Raw genomic sequence first — 23,918 nt, 5'->3', positions numbered from 1 at the left:
TTTTGTCATGCCTTACACTATCCAACATCTCCCTTTCTTCACCTACTTTTCTGTTGTCCGTCCCCCAGGGAGAAGGTTATATGTAGAGCCTTATAAACAGTTCCACTACTTTATTTCTTATAACTAAGAAATCTGAAACTTTGTATCATTCTCCATTCTATTTATGAGATCATTATGTGCAGTCTGTGATGTTTATTTTTCAATAAAGGTGTTAAGATATGCAGCAGTCAGATATGAATGGACTAGATGTCTCCTCCCTCCTGCAATCTCGTGACCTTAACTCATCATTCCAAAGCTGTGTTGTTAAAAGTGAAAATTAAAAATGACTGATTAAAAGTCAGAACCTGTTCCTGCCTTAACCTGCTTCATGGGAAAGGTGGACTTTGTCCTGGATCATTCCGCACAGAAGAAAACAGGGTGTTTCCATTTGAGAACTGATGCATTAGTTTCTCTGTGTGCATTCATAATGTCACTGCTAAGATGATGAATTTTAAGTCATCGTGGTTTTAATTAAAATTGTTTCTTTCCAAGAAACAGCTCTCGCACAGGGCTTTTTGCAGCCAGGCCTTGCGGTCTTCATTGTGTTAGAGCACATTCAGTTCAGGTGGCGTCTGCATCTAAGTGACGTGAAACCCAGGCTGTTGTATGTGGAGGAGCAACAAATGGAAGTGCATTAGGGATCCTTTTGGAACTCAATATATATGATCAAATTTGTATTTTATATTACTAGAAGTAATGGTAAATGTTCAATAACTATGTTCAATAACTGTAGTTTATTTAGATCTTTATAAAAGCAAAATGAAAGGCAATGTCATGTTAGCTTAATATAAGCATTCACAAAGTAAGCCCATTGATTTATTTAGGAGGTACACCCTTCTTCTGTTACTTGCTTCATATATATGAAATTAGCTTAATTCTGAAAAAATATTTCTGTTTATTGTATAATATCGAATTGAAGACCTATTTTGCTGGACTATTTTTTGTGTGTCTATAAGAAGTGCCCTGGCGGTGTAACGATTAAACACTGGGCTGCTAACTGAAAGCTCTGATGGTTCGAACCCACCAGCAACTCTTCGGGAGGAAAGAGGCTGGCATGTGCTCCAGTCAGGATGGTGGCCTGGAAGGCCCTCTGGGGAGGTGGAACTGGTCAGACGGGTTGCTAGGAGCTAGAATCAACCTGACAGCTCATCACAAGAACAACATGCTGTAAGAGCACTGTGGTCCCAGAAAGAGAGATGTCTGTATACACATTGCTAATTTGTAAGAATTCATATTTATCACAATATATATGACCTGTTGATACCATGTTCAATGTTATTTCCCTCTCAGCGAAAGAAGAGCGATGTTAGCATCTCAGACTTCCCTAACACATCTGGGAAGGAGTGGACGTAATATCCCTGCGGCCCTGGTGCTTGAATCTAAGGAACTTGTTAGATCTGTTCGTGCCATACTTGATATGGATTGTAAGTTTTTGGCAATTTTTTTACCTTTAAAAAAAATTTAGTTAACAAAAGAAAAATAAGAGCATTTTGAGTCTGACAATTTAATTTTCTTGTGTATATTTGTTACCTAACATTGATGGCTAGCCGATGGAAATGTCAGTGTACATATTGTACAGGGGGATGTGCTTTCTTTAAACCACTCATCATGGCATAGGACTAAAGATAGCCGACTGAGAACACGTCTTCACCTCTTCTTCTAGCCAAAGTCTCCTTTGCAATGGTAGGAAAGATATATATATATAAGTCCACAGCAGCGCTGGAAATCTAGAAGGATGGTATCAACACAGAAGCTTTTTTTTTTTAGCAATGTACAGCAGACTTAAAGTTCAACCCAGTTGAGCAAATGATCGTATAATAAGATGCAGCTGAAAGACAAGGTGATCGAGACAATACTTTTTTAAAAGGTAGAGTTATATTTAAAAACTCATGATCTCAGACGGGGAAGATTAGAAAAAGACTCTGGACCAGGCCAAACCAAACTCACTACCATCAAGTCAGTTCTGATTCACGGTGACCCAATGGACCGGTCACGGTGTGATTTATTAAAGGGCTGTGGATTCGATGAGCTGCTTCTCCACTCTCAGAGCTACTGGCATGAGCGTTTACTCCTCAGCCAAGAGAGTCCATCTCTAAACTTAATGCAAGCTTTGTCCAGGACACACCCATGTCAGCATTGGACTAGAAAACAAAATAAAGCTCTAAGTAACTTCCAATATCCCATCAGGGAAGTTAAGTGATTGAACACCTCCATCTTTGCCTCCTTCTATCTCCCAAGCACGTTGGCTCTCTTATGGATTCCAATGCTCCTCCCATTCTCTAGTATACTCTTTATTATCCTGCAATGAAAATTATAGATAATTTACCTAACTCTCGTTGTTTATGAAACTCAATAAAATCCCTTAAGTATATGATGGAGAAATAATGCCAAGGGATTTTTAATAAAATCTTTGTTTGTAAATATTTTGACAGAACAGCAATAGGAGACATTCTGTAGTGTCAGAATCTTGCACCTATACTTTAACATGACCACACTTGTGATGTGTGAGTATAGACTACAACAAGTGTCTCGCGTCAGCTGAAGGAGAGTGCACATGTTGCTATCAGTCCCATGATTGTTGGACCTGGTGAACAAGCGTTGGCAAAGGTCTGAACAGAGGAAAATACAAGCTTCCATGAATTTACCCAGGAGTTGCAAACTTACAGTACACCATGTTGATTACACTGAACAAAAGTGTCTGGAGTTTATCTGTAAAGGTAAATTAAGTTCCAGCTTCAAATAAGTGAAGGCAAGGCGTTTGGTGTTCTTTGTTTGTTTCCCTGTCTGTTTGGGCTTGACCAACATAAATGTTTGCTAGAACATCTGAAAATCACGTGGGACCCAAGGCAGTCCTTTGTTACGCAGCACAGTTTCATGCATCCTATAAAGACAGTATGCTCTTTGAGAATGAGGAGGGCAATGAGTGTATCAGAGTGCTTGCTTTACACAATTGATGTATGTGTGGATTGTGATAAGAGTTATATGAGCCCCAATAAAATGATAAATTAAAAAAAAGAGAGAGTATGCTTAGCACCTCTGACACCCGTTCACCCTCTGTGGAAAAGAGCCATGCATCACCGTGACAACCGCTGGTGCCTCCCAACTGTCCAGGCATCCACCCTGGGAGTGAGCCCACATTTACAGCTCCACCGGTGGGGGGTCCTCATTTATGACACAACCAAAAATCACCAAATGCCTGATCAAGGTGGAGCTGTGTAATCAACACCAGAGAAAGAGAAAAACAATCTTGTTTAATTAAATTAAGATAACTCACACGCCATGGCTAGAGAAATCATCTTACCCACGTTCGACTTCAAATCTACTTGGGCCTTGGGGAACTTGCTTGAAATCCTAACCATTCCCTAGGAATGTTCTATCAAAATGCAGAGCCTGAAAAATAAGTGGCAGAAAGTGGCAGAACACAACTTGTCTCTCCCCCTCCCCCCTCCATATGAGGGACATCTGTTATGTCTACCCTTGAAGGACCCTTGGTGAAAAAGGAAAAAAAGAAAAACATTAAAGTAACTCAATATTTAGAAGGTAACTGTAGGACCTTTTTAAAATAATTAAAATTTATTATCCTTAGACAATCATTAAGACATGGAATCCTTAATACAAAAAGCAGCTCCCATGTTTCAAGAAAATTATTGCAAATTTCCTCTTCTATTAAGTGAAGATGATACCTACTCAATAAGTTTGTTGTGAAGGTTAAATAATGTAATTTACATAACACTCCCACCCCTACCACATTTCCTAGCTCAAAGCAAAGCCTCAGAAATATGATTTGAGTTGGAACTTTTTAATTAGCTGCTCCATTTACCAATGCTGCATAACAAATCATCCAGAAACATAGTGGATGAATACAGACATGAATTAGTGTGTCTCATTGCCCTATTGGTTGACTGTTCTTAGGTCAGCGATTCTTGCTCGTGGTCTCTCAAGCCGTTGCCATCAAACGTCTGTGGGGGCTGCAATAACGTGACACCCCTTCTGGGTTGACCATCCAAGACAGGTTTCAGTTGATTGAACTGGAACCTGAGCTGCAAGCCCCACCTCCCATGGCCTCTCATGGCCTCTGTGGCCTCTCTGGCCCGGTGGAGAGAAGAGGAAGGAGGGAGGAAGTTGAGCTCCACCCCGAGGATGAAGATAACACTAGAGAAGAGCACGTGAGCTAGGAGTTAGATAGTGATTACTTTTGAAGAATATCATATGCCACGTTATTACATTTAAATATAAATTAATTTACTAGGACAGCTCAATATCATCCTTACACATAGCCATGGATATATGGCACGTTAGTAGAGGGCTGCACCATATTTCATTTGTTTAATTTCTTATCCCTTTCCCTGCATGCCTGTCCATTGGCTGGTTGTGTTTGTGATGGCCTATGGCGTTCCATATGAGCTTGGTGGCATAGTGGGTTCTATGTTGTGCTGCTAAGGTGCAAGGTCAGCAGTTCAGGCTCACCAGCCACTCATCAGGAGAAAGATGAAGCTTTTTACTCAGATAAATGTAGTCTTGGACAATTCTACCCTGTCCTGCATGGTCATTGTCAGCCAGAATCAACTCAATGACAGTGAGTTTTGTTGCATACCATTCCATTATCCCTACAGTTTTCAATTCTTAATCTTCCCCATGCTGAATGCCAGGTTATATATATATTATATGTATGCATATATGTAGTAAATGTATAGATATATATTTCTATGTTCATTCTTACTCAAATAATAAGTTTTTTGTGCAACCCTTGATAGGAAATGGCTTCGCGTAATATAGATTATTATTCAAGGACTTTTTAGGGTAACCTTTGACTTCAAAACTAACTTATCGAAGCTATGCCTCTAACAGTAATCTCTGCTCAATTTATATAGTGAGTATGCTTTTAAAACTTGGTGTCATATATTGTATTTTTTAAATCAAATTGTATCTCAAGCACCCTGTAAGAACTCTGCAGGAAGGAAGTTGTGTGGGCTCTAGGAAGAATGGCAATAACCACTCTTCAGTGTGGTGTGTGCTCAGAATGTGAGCTCTCGGGCATCGGCTGGGGTGGGAACATTGGAGGGAAGCACCTGCAGGCATAGCCCTGTGGGCCTTGCCGTCATCAGCGGTAATTACCTTGCTAACATTAGCCTTTCTGTTTGTCAAATGTGATTATTCAAAGAAAATATTTGAAATTCAGCAGAACTTCTTTGGAAGAAATGTGAAAAATTCCATCTGCACTTTTTATCTGTTGCAAGAGTTTTTTTTTGTGGTTGTTGTTTTTTTGGGTGGGGGGGGGTACAACCTTTACTGCTTAAAGTGAGCAAACCTTTCCTATGTTGTTCTTTATTTGGAAAAATAATTGCTAAGCGTGGTATATTTCCTCAGGTAACGCTTATAACTTGATATATCTTTTTAAGTTTGACAACTCAGATAAATTCAGCTCCTGTTTCCTTCTCTTTAAGCAGTGCTCAGTAGCTTTTCCTACGTATGTGATGAAAACCAGAGCGCGACCACCCCGAGGCCGATAGTGCAGCTACAATGCCTCCCTCATTTTCTTTATTTTGAGTTCAATTCTGAAATGCTCACTTGAGGAATTGACACAACTATATTCTCTATATAAGCGCACACCAGGATGTCATAGTCTGAAATTTCTTCAGAAATGAAGGATAAGATTTTCTAAGTCGTAACAGCTAAAAACGAGATTCTAAGAAATACCTAGAGCACAATTCTGTCTTCTTTGGATCACGATCTCCTTTGAAATCTGATGCCAGCCGTATGCATCTACGTGCCGTTTGAAGTGATTGTCAGCGTGCTTATTGAACCCAACCTCAGAAAACCCTCTGTATAGAATCACAGGGAGCAGGTGGGCTTTCTGCAGCGTGGCGGGCCTGGCCAGCCAGCCAGCAGCAGGACAGGAGGCCAGCATGCGTCTTAGACGCCGGTAGGTAGAGCAGTGGTTTTGAAGCCATGTAAACAAGGCTCCACAGACACTGATTTTCCCTACAGGAGCCCAGAGAGCAGCTCAGTTGCTGTTAGCAACTTTGGTCGACCTCATCAGTCTTCATCTGTGGGCTGTTTTCCTCGGATGGAAAATGGGGACCGTAATGCCTGAACAGCTGAATTGGAAGATTAAACGAGATCCACATCAAGTACCTAGAACCTAGTGTTAGAAGCACCTGGCTTATAAACTGCCCCTACTGCTAGTGCTGGTGGCAATAATGCTTATTTTAAATAACCATTCACTTGAATTTACTTTGTCTAAAGCATCGCTCAAGTTTAATACATTTGGAAACATGGTAGATAGGAGGTTTTTCCTTTATTTTATTTTCAGTTTTATTGGGACGTAATCTAAATATCATACAGTGCAATCGCTCAATCATATCAAGGAGTGTTGTACAATCATTACCATAATCAACTTCGGAACATTTTCGTTTTTCCTGTACTCCTTGTTACTGGCTCCCCATTTCCCCACAGCTCCCCCTGCCGTAACCCCAGAAACCAACCATCCAGGGACCGCCTCTAGAGATTCACCATCCTGGATTTTACATAGCAAAAACATACAAAAAAGGAGTCAAAACGCTAACAACAATAACAAAATAATACAGAAAAAAAAGGAAGAAAACAAAAATTAAAAACTTGAACAACGTTAAAATGGATCAAAAGGGAGATCAAATGACACCGTTTTAGATGTTAACCTAGTTGTAGCTGGATAAGAGCTTTCTCAATATGTGACATGTAATTATTGATCTTGACTTAGAAGGTAATCACCACAGGAAACTATGGCTAACTGTCTTTATCATCATCTCATCTTCCGGTTCTTGATGGCTCTCTTACACTGTGCCCGGCGCGGGAGTATGAAAACAGAATGGACATTTCCCGTCTCCACGGGAACCATTGGGAATGCTTCAGCAACACATACATGGTCGAGCCCATATGATGTCTCAGTTGAATCTTTATTTGAAATAGCTACTTATTTTGAATTGTAATCTTTGATTGACATCTACATGGACAAATAATTCTGTAACAAAACCAGAGAGAGGCAAGCCTTTTTTTTTCTTTTCCATTAGATAAATGTTATGGCATCGAAGCATCACAGCCAAGTATAAGGAATCCTCTGGCCCGTAGCTAGTCACCTCTTAGAAATTATTCATCAGCCTGAGGAACTGTTCCTTATTCAGAAACATAAATACCTATCCAGTTTTTTGTGTGTTTGTTTTTATCCACTATTGTGGTTTGCCGAATTAAAGCAACTGAATGTCATACAAGTTCAATGTCATTTCCTTCAAGAATTAACTCGTCTTCCTGGGCTTAAGAAAGAAGAAGCAACGCCTGTCCTCATCCGAACCCTCTGGATGTGTTTTTCACCCAGGCAGTTACAGATTTCAGTTCTCCTGAATAACCGCGTGGATGGGGAAGTGGGCGTGCACAGAGCTCATCCTGTTTCAGAACCCGTGTCACCCCCTGATCATGTTCTGTACCTGACTACACACAGTGCAGACTGGAGCCAGTTCCTTTCTCCGCCCCGACTATTTGTCCGTGTGACGCCTCTTGCTTTTCTTTCCAAGGAGACTGTGCACTATATTGAAGTGCTTGAAGTCCCTCCACAAGGTTCCTCTGTGACCCCTCCCAATAACTGTGAGCCCCTTTAGAGAAATGTCTACATTCTCTGGAATGTGGATGGTCTGCTTGCTGAATATTATCTTCATTCTCACAAGAGATGTGACAAAAAAGAAAAACCTTAAGTCATATAGATAGCCCACAGGAAGTCTTTAATAAAAATTTAACTTACTGACTTCCTGGCAAGTTGGCACCATTAGCATAGGCATCTAATTTTCTTTCTTCAAGAGCCCCATGAAAATTATAAATAGAATATAAAAATCTTCAAACACAGCAGGAATTACAGATAAATAAAAAAAAATTTTTTTTCTACATATATGAGGGAGCTTCCAAAAATTCCTGAGAAAAAATGGAATAGAAAGATAATGGAATTTTCCCGTGAACTCTTTGAAGGCCCCTCCTAGTGCAAGTAGGGCCAAGTCACTACTCTCTGCTGAATGGTGTCAGCGGTGATGGAAATAACTGGAAAGAAAGCTAACAGGAGGGGACGGCTAATGGGCAATACATTTGAAAGGGTAATACATCAAGCCAAAGTCTGACTAGGGGGTAGATGGACTCTTTTTACTCTTTTATTTGTATTACTGAGTCAGTGGTATTAGTCTAAGCCCTGATTACACAGATTCTATGTCAAGCCGAGAGACAAGTGGGTTTGGGATCATTAAGCAGCACAGACCCATGCACCAGGTTGTTAAGAAATTGTAAATGCAAAGGGCACCTAGCAGAGGAGCCGCTGCACCAAATGGCACATTCCTGGCACCACCACCAATGGTCCTCTCCCTTGTTCCTCCCTTCGTCCTACCACCTCCTCCTTCCACTCACAACTCCAGCACACTGACCAGCCACCTTGAGGCTGGAAAGGGTGTCACTTCAACAAAACCTGATTGACGGTCAGTATGACCCAGGAGTCCACACAGCCTTTGAAAGCTCAAAACCCAAATCTGACTAGAGAGCGCTCTACACTCATTTTTATAACTAGAACTATACAATGCACATATTCACACACATTGTAGTCAAACTCATACACAGAGACACAGATATGGCTTTGAACAAGTGGCAGTACTAAAGATTGGGCCTTGGGATCAAGACGGCAGCAGGAGTGAGCACATCTGGAACCTCCTTCTGCTCTCACACTAGAACTGATCTTGGAAATGATGTGGGTGGGTGTTTCATAGAAGCTTCAAACCCAGGCATGAATGTCTTCCTGTACCTGAAGCAGAGGGTATAACTATATGTGGGGTTCTTAATCCTAGAGATTCACCAATTAATATAAGCAGTTGGAGCAAATATTTCTTATACCCACAAAGACCCCAGAGCATCCTCCTCTGGAAAACGTACTCTTTAAATTAAATCAATCATATATTAAGCATAAAAAAAACCTCTCCAGTTGAGCCATCTGGGCTTGTCACTCATTAAAGATGAAAGTAAATATTCTCATTCACTACAGGTAGGAATATAAGATGGCACGGCATTTTTTGGAATCAATTTTGCAGTATGTATCAAAAGTTTTTTCATTTCCACTTGAGAGCTATCCCCACATAGAACGGATAGAATGGGAGAAACTAGAGGAGCAGAATGTTTATTCAAACAAACAGACAAACTGGAGCCAGGCTGAAGAGAGGACTCCCTGAGGCCCTGGCTGGCCCTGTGACACAATTTGACCTAGGCTGGTGCCTCTGCCCGGAGATCACCTGTTTAGTGAAATAGTAGAACATCGGCACATGAAATTAAGGATGTTTCTTAAAAGATCAGCATTCTTCTTAAAAACCATCCGTTTGAGACCAGAGTCCACAGTAAATCCGAAGCAGAGATTAGAAGATCAGCGGCATGGAAACCAGAGCCCGGGAAGTGAAGTCATCAGAATCCACAGAGACTGTTGATCGTTTTCGATAAATATGACTCACATCACTGGGCAGTTTATGCAGACATCAGCAAATGAGAGCATAACTTGATGTAAACGATTACCAAAAAACCCAATGAAAAAACTTAAATGTCCATTTGAAAAGTTTGTTGTTTTCCCCTCTGAAAGTTAAAGGGGGGGCGGGGGGAGTTCTTAATGGTCATACATTTTGACATAGCAATTCCACATATTGGGATTTTTGCAAAGAAAGTGTCTATGTGTGTGTATAAATAAGACTTTTTCAATGTAGCAATCTTATAATAGCAAAACTGGATATTCAAATGTCACAAAATGGTTTAATGATGTCTTTTTTACCTCCCCAATTGAAAATAAAAATGGCCGTTACTCCTACCACGCGGTGGCCCTCTGATTGCATGTGCTTGTCCAGGCGTCCATCAAATTCAGGTGTTTCTCTCTGAAATCAGCAGGATTTTAACTTTTGAAATTCGAGTCTCAATAATAGCTGCATTGAGTCCTGTTCTGAAGCTACTTAGAAGCGATGTAGGCAGATGGGAACGTCTTTTATGAGAAAGAGGGAAAGTGTGGTAAGGCCACAAAAGGCCTTCAGGAGGTTTCTCTTCGGCCTTTGGCTTCATTTAGTCCAACACTCAGACTTCATAGAACATCTCATTCTGCCTCTTGAGAGGCCTCAAACTCTCAGGGTTGTTTTCCTCATTTCCTCCAGAGCATACTTTTAAGAATTTCTTAAAGGGAAAAGTCAGATTTTTGTTTCTCATGAAAATCAGCTGTATCCATTTGGAATGCACCTGATGGGATTTCCTTTTCCACACAGTACTGATGCCACCACATAGGGCTATCTGCTCCTGGAACTGGGGCCATGTTCCAAGCAGTAGGGAACAGCTTATGATATGACTCTGGTGACATTTTCGAAACGATTTCACACGTTTCTGTAAGGCAGGTCTGTTCTCTGGTGATTTGATTATTCAAAGCCAGGCGTCTTGCTCTTCAAGGAAAATGGTGTTGTGAGATGCCGTCCAGGCACTTCTGTCTCATAGCAAACCTCATACAAGGGAACGGAACGTTGACTGGCCCCGCCTCGTCCTCATACTGGTTCCCATGTCTGCGCCCACTGCTGCAGCCACGGGGTCAGCCATGAAGGGTCTTCCTCTTTTTGCTGACTCCGTGCTTTACCAAGCATGATGTCCTTTCCCACCAACTGGCCCCTCTGGGGTAACATGTCCAAAGAGCGTGAGATAAAGTCTCACCATTCCCATGTCTGAAGCGCCTTCTGGCTGTATTTCTTCTAAGACAGATTTGTTTGTTCTTCTGGCAGTCCATGGTGTATTCAATATTGTTTGTCAACGTCATAATTCAAGACATCAGCGTTTCCTTGTTTATTGCACGGCTTTTGCCTGCATATGAGGCAGTGGGAACTACAGTGGGATGGCTCAGGGCATCTTCTTCGTCCAGTTGACATCTTTCTTCGACGCACTTTCAAGACATTTATTGCAGCAGATTTGCGCAGTGCAATCTATCTTTTGATTCTTGACTGCTTCCACATTGATTGTGGAACCAAATAAAGTGAAACCCATGACAACTTCAATCTTGTCTCATTTCATGTGATCTCTTATCTATTGGTCCAGTTGTGAGGATTTGGGTTTCGTTGAGGTGTGAGCCATACTGAAGGCCGTAATGCTTCAAATCTTCCATTGCAGTAAGCAGGTCGTGTCGTGGATATCCCAGCTTGTCAATTAGTCCTCTAATCCTGGTGCCATGAAAATAATGCAAACGTACACAGTCTCTTTTATTGTTGCAAACTGAAAGTAGGTCGCTGCCGTACTGCCCCATTAGGGAAACACAGCAAACTTAATCTTGGGTGATTTCTGGAAAATAAATTGTGCTTGCGTTACTTGATCTCGTTTTAAATGAGTAAATCATCGTTAGCTTCAAGGGAAACAAGTAATTTATTTCCTAGTACAACATTATTTCCACTAGAAAAAAAAGTAAACAGAAATATATCACTGAAGTAAAAGTAATCATTGAGATTCATGACTTTATTCATGAGATATTTATTGAGTATCTACAATGGGAAAGCCCCTGATCTGGGCACGAAGGAAACGGCATAACCAAGATCCTTGCTATCTTGCTGCTTAGATGATTGCAGTGGCAGACTTGGGGTAGCCTAGAAGCAGTTTCCATGATTCCAGAGTGACCGGTGTTACACGTGTACTGAAACTAGACAGTGTGCCGTGAGTAAGAGGGGAGCTCCTCAGATTGGGCGGTCAAAGGGGCTCTCTTTGCAGCAGTGGCATATGGCATCTGTCTGTGGGAAGAATTTTCAAGACAAAGACAAAAGCCCTGAAATAGGGACAAACATGACATCGTTGAAGGCTAGCTAGAAGCCTGGCTGTGGAGAGCTGATGAGCAAGCAGGAGTGTAGCGTGAGATAGGAGTGACATACAGAAACAGGCAAGTCACTTAGGGCTTTGAACACGTGATAAGGTGTTTGGATTATATTTGAAGTGTCAAATGAAGCCATTCATGATTTGAAGCAGGAGGCATAAGGTGACCTGATGAACAGTCTGTTTTCTTCTTCTTCTTTTAATAAATTGTTTTATTGGGGGCTTTTATGCCTCTTATAACAATCCATACATCAATTGAATCAAGCACATTTGTATGTATGTTGCCAGCATCATTTCCAAAAAATTTTCTTTCTACTTGAGCCCTTGATATCAGTTCCTCATTTTCCTCACCCTCCCACCCTCATGAACCCTTGATCATTTATAAGTTATTTCTATTTTCATATTTTACACCATCCACTGTCTCCCTTAATCCTCATTTCTGTTGTTCATGGGGGGCGGGGGAAAGAAGTTGTAGGTCGATCATTGAGATGATTCCCCCTTTCTTCCTCTTCTCCCCCAACCTTCGCCCTACCCTCCTGATATGACTATTCTTAATATTGGTCCTGAGGGGTTTATCTGCCCTGGATTCTGTGTGTCAGGAGCTCTTATCTGTACCAGTGTACATGCTCTGGTCTAGCCAGATTTGTAAGATAGAACTAGAGCCATGATAGTGGTCTGGGGGTGGGGTGGAGGAAGCATTAAAGAACTAGAGGAATGTTGTGTGATTCCTCGGTGCTATACTGCACCCTTGCTGCCTCGTCCCTTCCTTATGACCCTTCTGTGAGAGGATGTCCATTTGTCTACAGATGGGCTTTGGGTCTCCATTTTGAGCCCCCTCATTCGCATCAAAATGGTTGTTTGTTTTGGGTCTTCTGATGCCTGATACTTGATCCCATCAGCAACTGGTGATCACACGGGTCGGACTGGTGTGCTTCTTCTGTGTGGGCTTTGTTGCTTCCCTGCTAGATTGCAGCTGTGATAAACAGTCTTAAAGATCATTCGGGAAGTTGTTTGAAACTATGTGTTAAGGGTAGCAAGAAGGAAGATAGCAAGAAGCTAGTTGGATATTACAGTGGTTGAACTTGGTGATGGTGGTAACTTGGGGTAGGTTTGGAATAGCAAGGGAGAAATGCTCCTTTATGAAAAAGAGACAAATAATTTGTCAGTGTGTATAGTACTTAAAGTTGCAATATTAATCTTTAAACTTGATATTCATGTACACGGTGGGCCAATGAGTAGCCCAAAATCTAGTCGCACAGAGCTTATTGTATTGTCCTTTTGTATCATAGACTATCCCCTCTACCCCTGATGTTGCTTCTGTACACAAGTCAGTTGTTGGGTGTATGCTGTTTTTGTGTGTGTTAAATAAATAAATTACTAAGAAATAAAAGTAGTGTCCCCTCCCTAGAAATATGTGTGACAGAGAGCAACACTAACTAAACCTAGAGGTTGGGGAGAGGGGCCAGCAGGCCACGCCCACACGGAAGCAGACCAGGAAGGAAGAAGAGAAAGGGACAGCCGGTCTGGGCCCCATGCTGCACACCAGGCCCAAAGGACGACCTCCCTGTGGGGAGCTCCTGGGACACAGAGGGGCCTGTGGGGCTGACAGTAGCTTGTGTCATGGTGACCCCTTACTGGAGCAGACTGCGACAGCAGACAATTCTGGGGTCACACGGCGGGGAGGTAGTGTGGTCTGAACCCCCCACAATGGGGAGAGCCAAGAAGAGAACATAACAGATCAGCAACTGGAACAAAGCAAAGCTATGAAGTCCCTGAAGAATCCCCAAAATGGGCTTCAGGCTGGGAGAGGCAGCTCCCGGAGTTCCCCCATGACCACTGGGGAGAGGGTTATGAAGGTCAGCAAACAGACCTGGAATTATGTATATATTTTCTCTTTTCAATCTGTTGTTTTCCTTTGTTTGGTCTATGTCATAGTCGGTTTGCCTTCTTATAGAAGACAGGCATGGGAAGCAAGCCCGAGGAGAAAGCAGGGGAACTGATGGTCCCAGGGGGACTTGGGGGAAGGATACGGCGAGCAGGCAGTACCATAGACAAGGGAACAACTAAGGAATTAGAGTCAACAACAAGGAGGAGATAGAAATCCTGTGGGTGTTGGAGCAACAGTTAAGAGGAAGTACTAAGAGGCAGACATAGTGGGAAAGTGATGGTGGGGCAGGAAGAAGGTAAAAGGAAACAGAGGAACGATCTAGGAAGCAAAGCAATGGACAGAGGTAAAAGCATAGGTGTGTACATATGTAAATACATTAATCCACAAAATAGAGGTATTGGCCTATGTACACATACTTATATGGCAATACACTGGAGTAGGGGATGAACTTTCAGGCCTCTGCTCATACTCTACCTCAATACAAGAACACTGTGTTCTAACAAATTGGCAGTCTGAGATGCTTACCCTCCGACACAATTGCTGAAGACAAAATGGGTGCATAAGCAAATGTGGTGAAGAAGGCAGATGGTGCCCTGCTATTAAAAGATATAGTGTCTGGGGTCTTAAAGGCTTTAAGTTAAACAAGTGGCCATACAGCAGAGAAGCAACAAGCCCACATGGAAGAAGCATACCGCTGGTGCAATCACGAAGAGTCATCGGGACCAGATAATAGGCATAAGAAGACACATAACAAACAAACAAACAAAAACATATTGTTGAGAACAAGGGGGATTGATTGGAGCAGAGACCCAAAGCCCTTCTGTAGACAATGGAACATTCCCCCTACAGGGGCCATGTGGAAGGGATGAGTCAACCAGGGTGCAGTTAAACATCAATGAAATGCACAATATTCTTCTGGTTCCTTGAGGCTTCCTCACCCCCCACTATCATGACCCCAGTGCTGCTTCTCAATTCAGACCAGACTGGAGCATGTACATAAGTATAGATAAGAGATGAGAGCTCACGTCACACAGAATTCAGCAACGCGGGCGGGGGTGTGTGTGGGGGCGTGGATAGCATTACCAGAAGGGTAGGGGTGAGGGGGTGAGGGAGAAATGGGGAACCAATCACAATGATCGACACATAACCATACACCCCTCTCCAGGGGGAAAACAACAGAAAACATGGGGGAAGGGAGACAGCGGTCAGTGTGATATGAAAATAATAATGTACAATTTATCAAGGGACCATGGGGGAGGGAGATAAAAAAATGAGCTTATACCAAGGGTTCAATAGAAAGTAAATGTCTAGAAAAGATTGAAGGCAACATATGTACAAACATGCCTGATGCAATCGATGTATGGATTGTAACAAGAGTTGTAAGAGCCCCCAATAAAATGATATTTTAATAAAATAAATAAAAATACTGAAATTATTGAACACTGCCAAATCTTTAGCAGCCATCTGTTTTTCTCTATTGGTGTGAAAGCAAACAATGTAGTTTTTCAGTTGTCAAGTTAGGAAGCCACTGTGGTCAGTATTTCTTATACACACACAAATATCTAGTTTGAATCAATTCCCAAGCTACCACATATCATGGATTTTCATAGATGATCATTACCAGAAAGTATTTCAGACATACACTTTAATCACATTCATTACCAGCAACCAAAAGATATGATGGCATGGTTAGCCAGACAAAACTTAATTTCTCCCGCCAGACAGGAATACAGTTGTCAGGGGGCTTATAGGATGCATGACATCTAGGATCTTAATCAGCTAAAACCTTCTCTGCCTTAGTACTAACATAATGAACACACTATACTATAAATAAGATGGTCTCAAGCACAAGACAAACGAATGCAAGTACTGCTTCAAAGACTACAGAGGGTGTTGATGGCAGTTATTGCTCTTCCAGAGGATTTTAAACTCCGATTTCTTTTACAATGAGACTTGATACTAATTAATGCCTATAGCTCATGTTTCAGTCTTACAACTGGGCAAGCAACATTTAAATGGTGCCAGAGAAAAGTCTTTTCCCTCAAAACCTGAAAATGATCTTTACCAAACTGCAGGTATTCTTTGGGGTTAATGGAATAAGTGTTCTCCAGAGTTCACACGAGGACAGCGCACTGACTGCTCACCCCAGAAAAGACAAGAGCGTTGAAATGTGTGCAGTAATGCTTTAATCGTGACTTCATATGGGAAGTTGCTCAATTTTTAGACCCAGAGGTTCCTGACTTCTACAACAGAATATTAATATTACTTTTACAGATAATATCTTTAAAAATACTAATATTGCAGATACAAGCTTTTTAATTTTTATGCGTTTTACGATTTGAAAGTGATAAAATACATCAATATGTCCTCATAGCAATAAGCAAGATCACAGAGTGGACAAAAATCAAGGCAGAGAACTTAAAACGATAAGCTCAAATCATGAGTTTGTGAAGCATAGCACCAGATCTCTAACGTGCGCCCTCTGGTTGTTAATTGAAGGTTCCCAGGAGTCTCCCAGGCATATAGTTAAGACATTAAGTCTCAACTGAATTGACAATGTATGTATTTCTTTCTCTTTTGATGTGCATAAAACAGTGGTGACTTATCATCACTGGCCACTTAGGTTGGATCCAACGTGATGGCCTCCCTGCATCTTCATTTCCTGTCCTTCAGTGTGGTACAGGCTTCATGATCCCTTCAAGGGTTCAGGGAACCAGCATGAAAGTGCTTTGAAAAAGGTAAAGCATTTTACCTTAGTATAAGATTTTTACTCATTTCTCAGAAGCCATTTTGTATTTTAATTAGAATTGCAGATCAAAATGTGCCTCATCATAAGTAACATCCGTGCCATGCATGTGTTCAGAATGAAGCAGGAGATTGCATTGGTTGGGAGCTCTAATAAGATTCAAGCAAGTATAGAAGGATATTTAACTCATTGATGACATTGATCTTCTTAGGAATAGAAAGAATGTTATGTGGTTTTGTTTTTATTAGAACTTGTTTATTTTTTTTAGAATGGGGTTCCTTTGAAATGTAAAGCATCTTTTTAAAGTAAGGTTTTTTAAAAAACATTTTATTGGGGGATCTTACAGTTCTTATCACAATCCATGTGTCAAGCACATTACACATTAGTACATATGTTGCCATCATCATTTTCAAAACGTTTTCTTTCTACTTGAGCCCTTGGTATCAGCTCCTCTTGTTTACCCCCTCCCTTCCCCACCCTCCCTCCCTCATGAACCCTTGATAATTTATAAATGATTGGAGGGGTTTTTTTTGTTGTTTTATTTTGTTTTTTATGTGTTATGCCGACCACTGTATACCTTCATCCACTTTTCTGTTGTCCATCCCCCTGGGAGGGTGTTATATGTCAATCATTGTGATCGGTCCCCCTTACTCCACCCTTCCCTTCCCCTCCTAGTATTGCTACTCTCATTCTTGTTCCTTGGGGGTTTATCTGTCCAAGGTTCCATGTGTGTTGTGAGCTCTTATCTGTACCAGTGCACATGTTCTGGTCTAGCCAGATTTGTAAGGTAGAATTAGGGTCATGATAGTGGGGGGGGGGGGGGAAACATTAAAGAACTAGAGTAAAATTGTATGTTTCATCGGTGCTATGCTGCACTCTGACTGTCTCATCTCTTCCTTGTGACCCTTCTGAAAGGGGATGTCCAATTGACCACAGATAGGCTTTGGGTCCACCCTGCACTCCCCCTCATTCAAGTAAGAGAATTTGTGATGCTTCAGAGAAATCTCTCAAGAAGGAATTAAAGTTCTTTTTGTGGCTGTTCACAAAACAACCCAGAAAGAGGCACTGATAAATGCACCAAGGAACCCTGGGAGTGAAGTGGTGAGTAGCTCATCCACAAAGTGGAAGGTCAACTGTCAGACCCTACAGCCGTTCCATAGGAGAAAAGTCCTGGTCATCTCTGAAGATGACCGTCTTGGAAAATCTTTAGGGTCGTTCCACTCTGCCATGTAGAGTCAAGTATGAATTAGGATATATTTTGCAGCACACGATAATGATAAGTGCACCTAGCCAAAGATCTTAAAAGTAAGATCAAGAAACGAATCCCTAAAATATTTTACAAATATATGTAACATATTGACCTTTTCCAGTCAACTTTTTTGATTAGGTTAAATGTGATTACTTTGATTATATAATGCTATTGGTGTTTCTAATTTTTTTTTAATAACCCCCAAATACTAATAGCAATCAAACTTAGCATAGAAGAGGAATCAGGTGTGAAAAATCCTGGTTCTTGGAAAGATCTTTTATAGCCTTAGGTAAGTTGTTTAATGTCACTTAATCCACTTATGGGAGATGGCTGAAGCTTTCTACTTCTGTGAAGACTCACAGCCTCGGAAACCTACTGGGGGAGTTCTACTCTGTCCAATAGGTCACTACGAGTCTTGAATCCACTGGGCCACAATGAGGTTGGTTTGGGCCCATTCTTAAAATGGAAAGAATGAGGTATTTGTCACTGACACTTGATGATAAAGTGAAGTAATATATTATAATTTGGTGTCCTTAAGTCTCTTTCCGAGGAGCTGATACCAAGGGCTCAAGTAGAAAGCCGATGTTTTGAGAATGATGAGGGCAACAAATGTCCAAATGTGCTTGACACAATGGATGGATGTATGGATTATGATAAGAGTTGTATGAGCCCTCAATAAAATGATTTTTTTTAAAGTCTCTTTCTGTCTCCTATTGTGGAAGAGTAGAGCTTCCCTGTAGGGATTTCTAGGCTTTAACCTTAACAACCTGTGACATGCAGAGGGTATGACCTTGCTTAGTAAAAGTGTAGAGGGCGTGAGTACTCATGATGATCAAAGACTACAGCAGCGGTTCTCAACCTGGGGGTTGCGACCCCTTTGGGGGTTGAACAACCCTTTCACAGGGTCGCCCACTTCATAACAGTAGCAAAATGACAGTTATGAAGTAGCAATGAAAATAATGTTATGGTTGGGGGGTCACCACCACATGAGGAGCTGTGTTAAAGGGTTACGGCATTAGGAAGGTTGAGAACCACTGGACTCCAGCCTTCAGTAGGAATTCCACTTCACCATAAAGAATACAAATATGCTCACAACTGTACCCATAGCAACCTGATAAATGGAGAAAATATTGAAGCTGTCAAGGATTTCATTTTACTCGGGTCTACAGTTAAAACGCATGGAAATATCAGTCAAGAAATCAACTGGCACATCACATTGAGTAAATCTGCGGCAAAACACCTCTTTAAAAAGTTCAAGGTGAAAATGTCACCCTGAGGACTCGAGTTGGTGTGATTCAGGCCTAGGTACATTCATTCGCCCCAGATGCATATGCATGTCGGGCAGGACAAAGGAAAGCCAGAGAAGAATTGGTGCCCTTGAATCTGGTGTTGGAGCGGAGTGTTGAACACGCCGTGGATTGCCAGGAGAACAAGTCCATCCCGGCAGAAGGAGAGCCAGAATGCTCCTTAAAAGCAAGGATGGGCACACTTTCTCTCTTGTCCTTTGGACATGTGATCAGGAGGGACTAGTCCTGCAGGAAAAAAATCATCATTGAAAAAGTACAAAGTTAGCAAAAAAGCGAAAGACCGTCCACACGCTGGGTGGGCAGTGTCTGCAGCAGAGGGCTCCGATGGCAATGGCTGTGAGGATGCTGTTTCATCCTACTGAGCTCTGCACGGGGTCTCTATGAGTTAGAACCAGCTCCCTGCGCGCAACCACAACGATCTTTAGAGGAGCAGATCATGGGATCTTTTCTCCCAAGATTCAGATCGATTGGGTTCAACCAGACAGCCTCTTACTAAGCAACCAGCACTGAACTGTTGTGCCGCCAGACTCCCGCGAGTCCACAGGAGACACTTGCTTTTTGTGTCCTGTAAGTTCTCTGAGCTTCATGTTCTACATTTTTGAAGATGGATGTATCACCAGCCTATAGAACTATTGGGAGGATTAAGGAGGCGCTATCTAAAATGGCTAAGTAATAAAAGATAATGTATTGAAAACAGTATCGTTTAGGTGTTCAACTTAGAGGATCATTGTCCTCGTTATAATTTTTATCATTCATTTTTATTGTGTAAAACAATTATTTTTCCCTTGCTTGTCTGATATGATAAACTACTCTTGTCCCTCTTTTATGGAGAGCCAGATTCCTGGGAAGACAGTGAAAGATTCCTACTGAGGTAGGTTTTTATGGTCTACTCTTATTAAATCACTCCTCTGGGAATATTTGAAAGATCATATGATTAAGGCCCTCAAAACAATTCAAAAGTAGCATTTTACTCTTCCAAGTAACAGGAAAATTCAGGTAGGAAACTTAGCTTCTACTCAAGTTTATTTCATGGATAGAAATTTTAAAGGTTGAAATAACGTTTCACTGGGTAGCCTCAATACGACAGGCTCTTAATAGTTCATAATCGGTTACTATGGAGTGGATTGCAGCCCACAGCAGCTCCATCCAGGGCTTCCATTGCTGTCAATCTTTCCAGAGCTGCCAGTCAATAGTAGTATGATGCCATCAGGGGCCCTTGAACATTTTATTCTGTCTTGTGCATGAAGAAGGTCTTGCTGAACTTGTAGAGAAATACCCCAGGAATTGTTTCTGTATAACTATCAGTTCTCTGCCAACCTGTAAGCTAGATCTTTGTAGCCATTTCACCCACGTGAAGAGAGCGTGAGCCATATAAACACCTAAGGGATGAGTGTGCCAGGCTCCAGAAACAGCAAGTACAAAGGCCCTAAGCCAGTAGTGCACCAAGTGTGTTTGAAAAGAATGGAAAATTTACAGAATAGATTATTATGCCTTAAATTTTTGAAGAGACCAAAAACATGCACAATGTGGTAGGCAGAGGTTTCGTTTAGTTTCTTGGGTGGAAATACCTCAGTCCTTGGTTTCCCACGAGAAAGAATTCACTCTGAAGCCTAGTTTGATCCAAGTGAGTTTTTATAAAGAACACAAGTTTCAGGTTTTACAAAGGCACCCTCAGGGCACTTCACACCTGCTCGTGGAAACCTGAGGGCAGAGAAGACTCAACCTTACTGGTTGACCCCATTGGCTGAATTAAGCTCACCTGGCCCAGATTGGGGCCCACCTAATTGTACCACCCTTTCCTGGCTTGGAGCCTGAATTTGGAGCATGCCCAGTAGACAACCTGGTCCCTATTCTGGCTCCGTAACAGTTTGAGTGGCTCCCCTGAACCCTGCCTTCTGGTGTTCACAGCCTTGTGAGGTGCCTGTCTCTAGAGTCCTGCTTCTAAATAATGAAATGCAGCAAAGATGGTGGTATGTTTGTAATGACATTACCACAGGAGGATCGTTCCCCTTTAACTGGAGTCTCTCATGCTCTTGCTGGTCACCTGGTGAGCTGCCAGTGTTAACAGGCCCCTGTAACGAAGAACTAAGGGCAGCCTGTAGTTGGCAGCCAGAGAAACTGAAGTCTTCCATTCTATACCCGAAAGGAAGTGAATTCTATAAACAAATGAAGATCCTTCCCTGCCAAGGCTCACACCAGACCAAGCCATGGTTAGCACGTTGTTTGCAGCCTCGTGATAATCCAAGCAGAGACTCAACTAAGCTGCGCCTGGCGTCCTGACCCACAGAAATGATTCAATAGTAAGTATGTGTCGTTTGAAGCTGCTAAGTGTGGGATGGCTCCTTGCAGAGCAACAGAAAAGTAATAGCATAAACTACTTCCATTTGCTTTTAGCTTCCCCATTGGAAAAATAACTTTTCAAGTGATGAGAATAGAGCTTTCCTTGGAATAAAAATGATATATCCTTTTAATTAGAGTAAGAGATACAAATTACATTCTTAGAACTGTGAATCAATCTTCGGCCTCCACCTCCCTGACCTAGTCTATCCATCAAAGTAAACTTTGGGGGAGTATGGGAGGCTCCTTTACAAACTTTCTAATAGGTGCCGCGTATCATGAATGGAAAACTTTTATTTTCCTTTCCTTATTCCTCTTGCTATTGCCTAATATTCACACATTACCCCTTTTGACACATTTACAAATTCAGTTTGAAAGAAAGTGAAGGGGAAATACCCGTGGATTAAGCCTCCAGTGAATCCCCGAACATAGACCAGGTGTGAACAGCCTTGCTGCCATAACGAGTGCGCTGGCAAGTGGATTATGGCAGATGTAGTTAGGTCAAAATCGAACGCCTTCCCGTTGGATCTCTCTTTTGACTTATTTTTAAAGTTTGACCCATTTTCAAGTTTTTTGTATTTTCTGTTCTTTCTACTGGGCTTTGTCTCTTTCACTTTGATATCGTTGTTAGCCTTTTTTATGCTTTGTGTCTTGTTTCTGCATGTGTTTTGGCATATGAACTCCAGGACAGGTGAAGCTATTGAAACAGTAATAAGATTAATGGTTGCAGGGGAGGCTGGAGGGAAATAGGGAGCTAATAACAAGAAATACAAGGAAGAAAATATTCTAAAATTGATTGTGGTAATGATTATACTACAATTCTTGATATGATTGAACTATTGAATTATATGATATTTGGATGTCCCAATAAAACTGCTTATTAAAAGAAAATTATTTCCACATTAGAGGATGTGTAATTAAGACCTCAGTCTCCAGAAGCAGATAGCTCCTATTACACAGGGAATGCTATGATGAATCTTCCTGTGTAAAACAACTCTTTCTCTTTACCATGTGCATATCTTCTTCAGCTACAGAGTCCCAGTACTAATACAGTCCTGGACCTATCGTTCATTGATGAATGAAGGCTTGTTAATTTACCTCACCCATCAATTCTACAGGCAAGAAAGAAAGTACTCTTTTCTACTCTGGATAATTGTCTTCTTAGTCTTTTGGAAATGAAAAGGCGAGCATGATAGGTATTTGCCTACAAGAAAGCAAATGAATGAATTCTGATAATACAGACATTAGTGATTTGTTTTTGTAAATATAAATTTTGATCATTTCATAATTCTCTATTATTCCTCTTAGCATAGTTTTATTTGGTTTTACACAGTCACATTCAGAGTTAGTAAATACCAAAGATTAATTGGCTGATTCCACATGATACTGACATAATGGAATCATTTGTTATGTCTTCATTTCCTATCTTCACATCACAAAAGAGTACAGGCCTTTTATTACTTGACAATAATTGAATTGCTTTTATCTTTTATTCATTTTATTTTCAGCTTCCTTCTTTATAGACCACTAGTGAAAACATAATTTCAACATTATTCATTCCTTTTTGGTCCATTGAATGCCGAGTACCTCATTATAAGCAATTTGTGAATTCTTTAGAAATAGTTTCTTCAATTTATCTCTAATGGTCTTGTTGGATGTTACTGATGACAGAGTGCCCAGATGATTTGGCTTCATTTACATAACATATAACAAGAAAATTAGCTAAAATATATGCTTGGTTATTTTTACTGTCTATTTCAGGAATGTGGTATTATTTTCAACTGAACTAATGAAAAAGGAATATTTCAACTCATTTATAATTAAGAAATTACATATCTATTCATTTTTAATATTACTTTTTAAAAACTGAACTGACACATTCTCAATGACTATGCATATTGCCAAGAAGATGTTAATTAAAAATATTTTATAAGTACTTTCAATCCTAAAAATTTGCTTTAAAAATAAATGGTAACTGAAAGGTTGAGGAATGGTATACTCAGGTTATTTGAGTATTCAGTGATTGGGCATATATGCCATATATAGCTTATAATTTTTAAAAGTATCAAACATTAAATATATTAATTTCTTACTGTACAGCGCACTGTGATTGGCATTGTAGTAGCAATAACAATGAGTTAGAAGCAGTGAATTGAGAACTCCTGCTCTCAAGGGGCTATTTACAAAAGAATTAAAACATGTGTGTAAGTATGCTATAAGCCACACTTACAACCTGGTAAGGATAAGGTGCTATAAAGCTTAGAAGAGAGAAAACAGTACTAGTTTCCTTCTGCTGCTAAAATAAATTTCCAGAAACAGAGTAGCTTAAAGCAACACAAAAGGTATTATGCTATAGACCTGGAAGTTCGATTTCTGAAATAGTTTCAGTAGGGCTAAAATCAATGTATCAGTTAGGGTGTGTTCCCTGTGGATACCAGAGAACATCGATTTTATCTCTTTTCCAAGATTCTGAGAGTCCTGGGATTGGTGCAC

The 23,918-nt window shown here is 41.0% G+C and overlaps 1 protein-coding gene across 1 annotated transcript in view; it reads left to right on the top strand.

Annotated features, from left to right (window-relative positions):
• Positions 1–23,918, top strand: part of STXBP4 (syntaxin binding protein 4) — a 197,640-nt gene that overhangs the window by 104,532 nt on the left and 69,190 nt on the right. The window contains exon 15 of the mRNA XM_004707395.2: positions 1,330–1,463. Coding sequence (XP_004707452.1) covers positions 1,330–1,463 — 134 coding nt within the window. The remainder of the gene's footprint in view (positions 1–1,329; positions 1,464–23,918) is intronic.

This window comes from Echinops telfairi, unplaced genomic scaffold, assembly GCF_000313985.2.
Source record: "Echinops telfairi isolate 266 unplaced genomic scaffold, ASM31398v2 ScPeMD7_7458;HRSCAF=8496, whole genome shotgun sequence".
Lineage (NCBI taxonomy): Eukaryota > Metazoa > Chordata > Mammalia > Afrosoricida > Tenrecidae > Echinops > Echinops telfairi.
The sequence above is the reverse complement of the archived record's forward strand: the minus strand, read 5'-3'. Positions and strand labels throughout refer to the sequence as shown.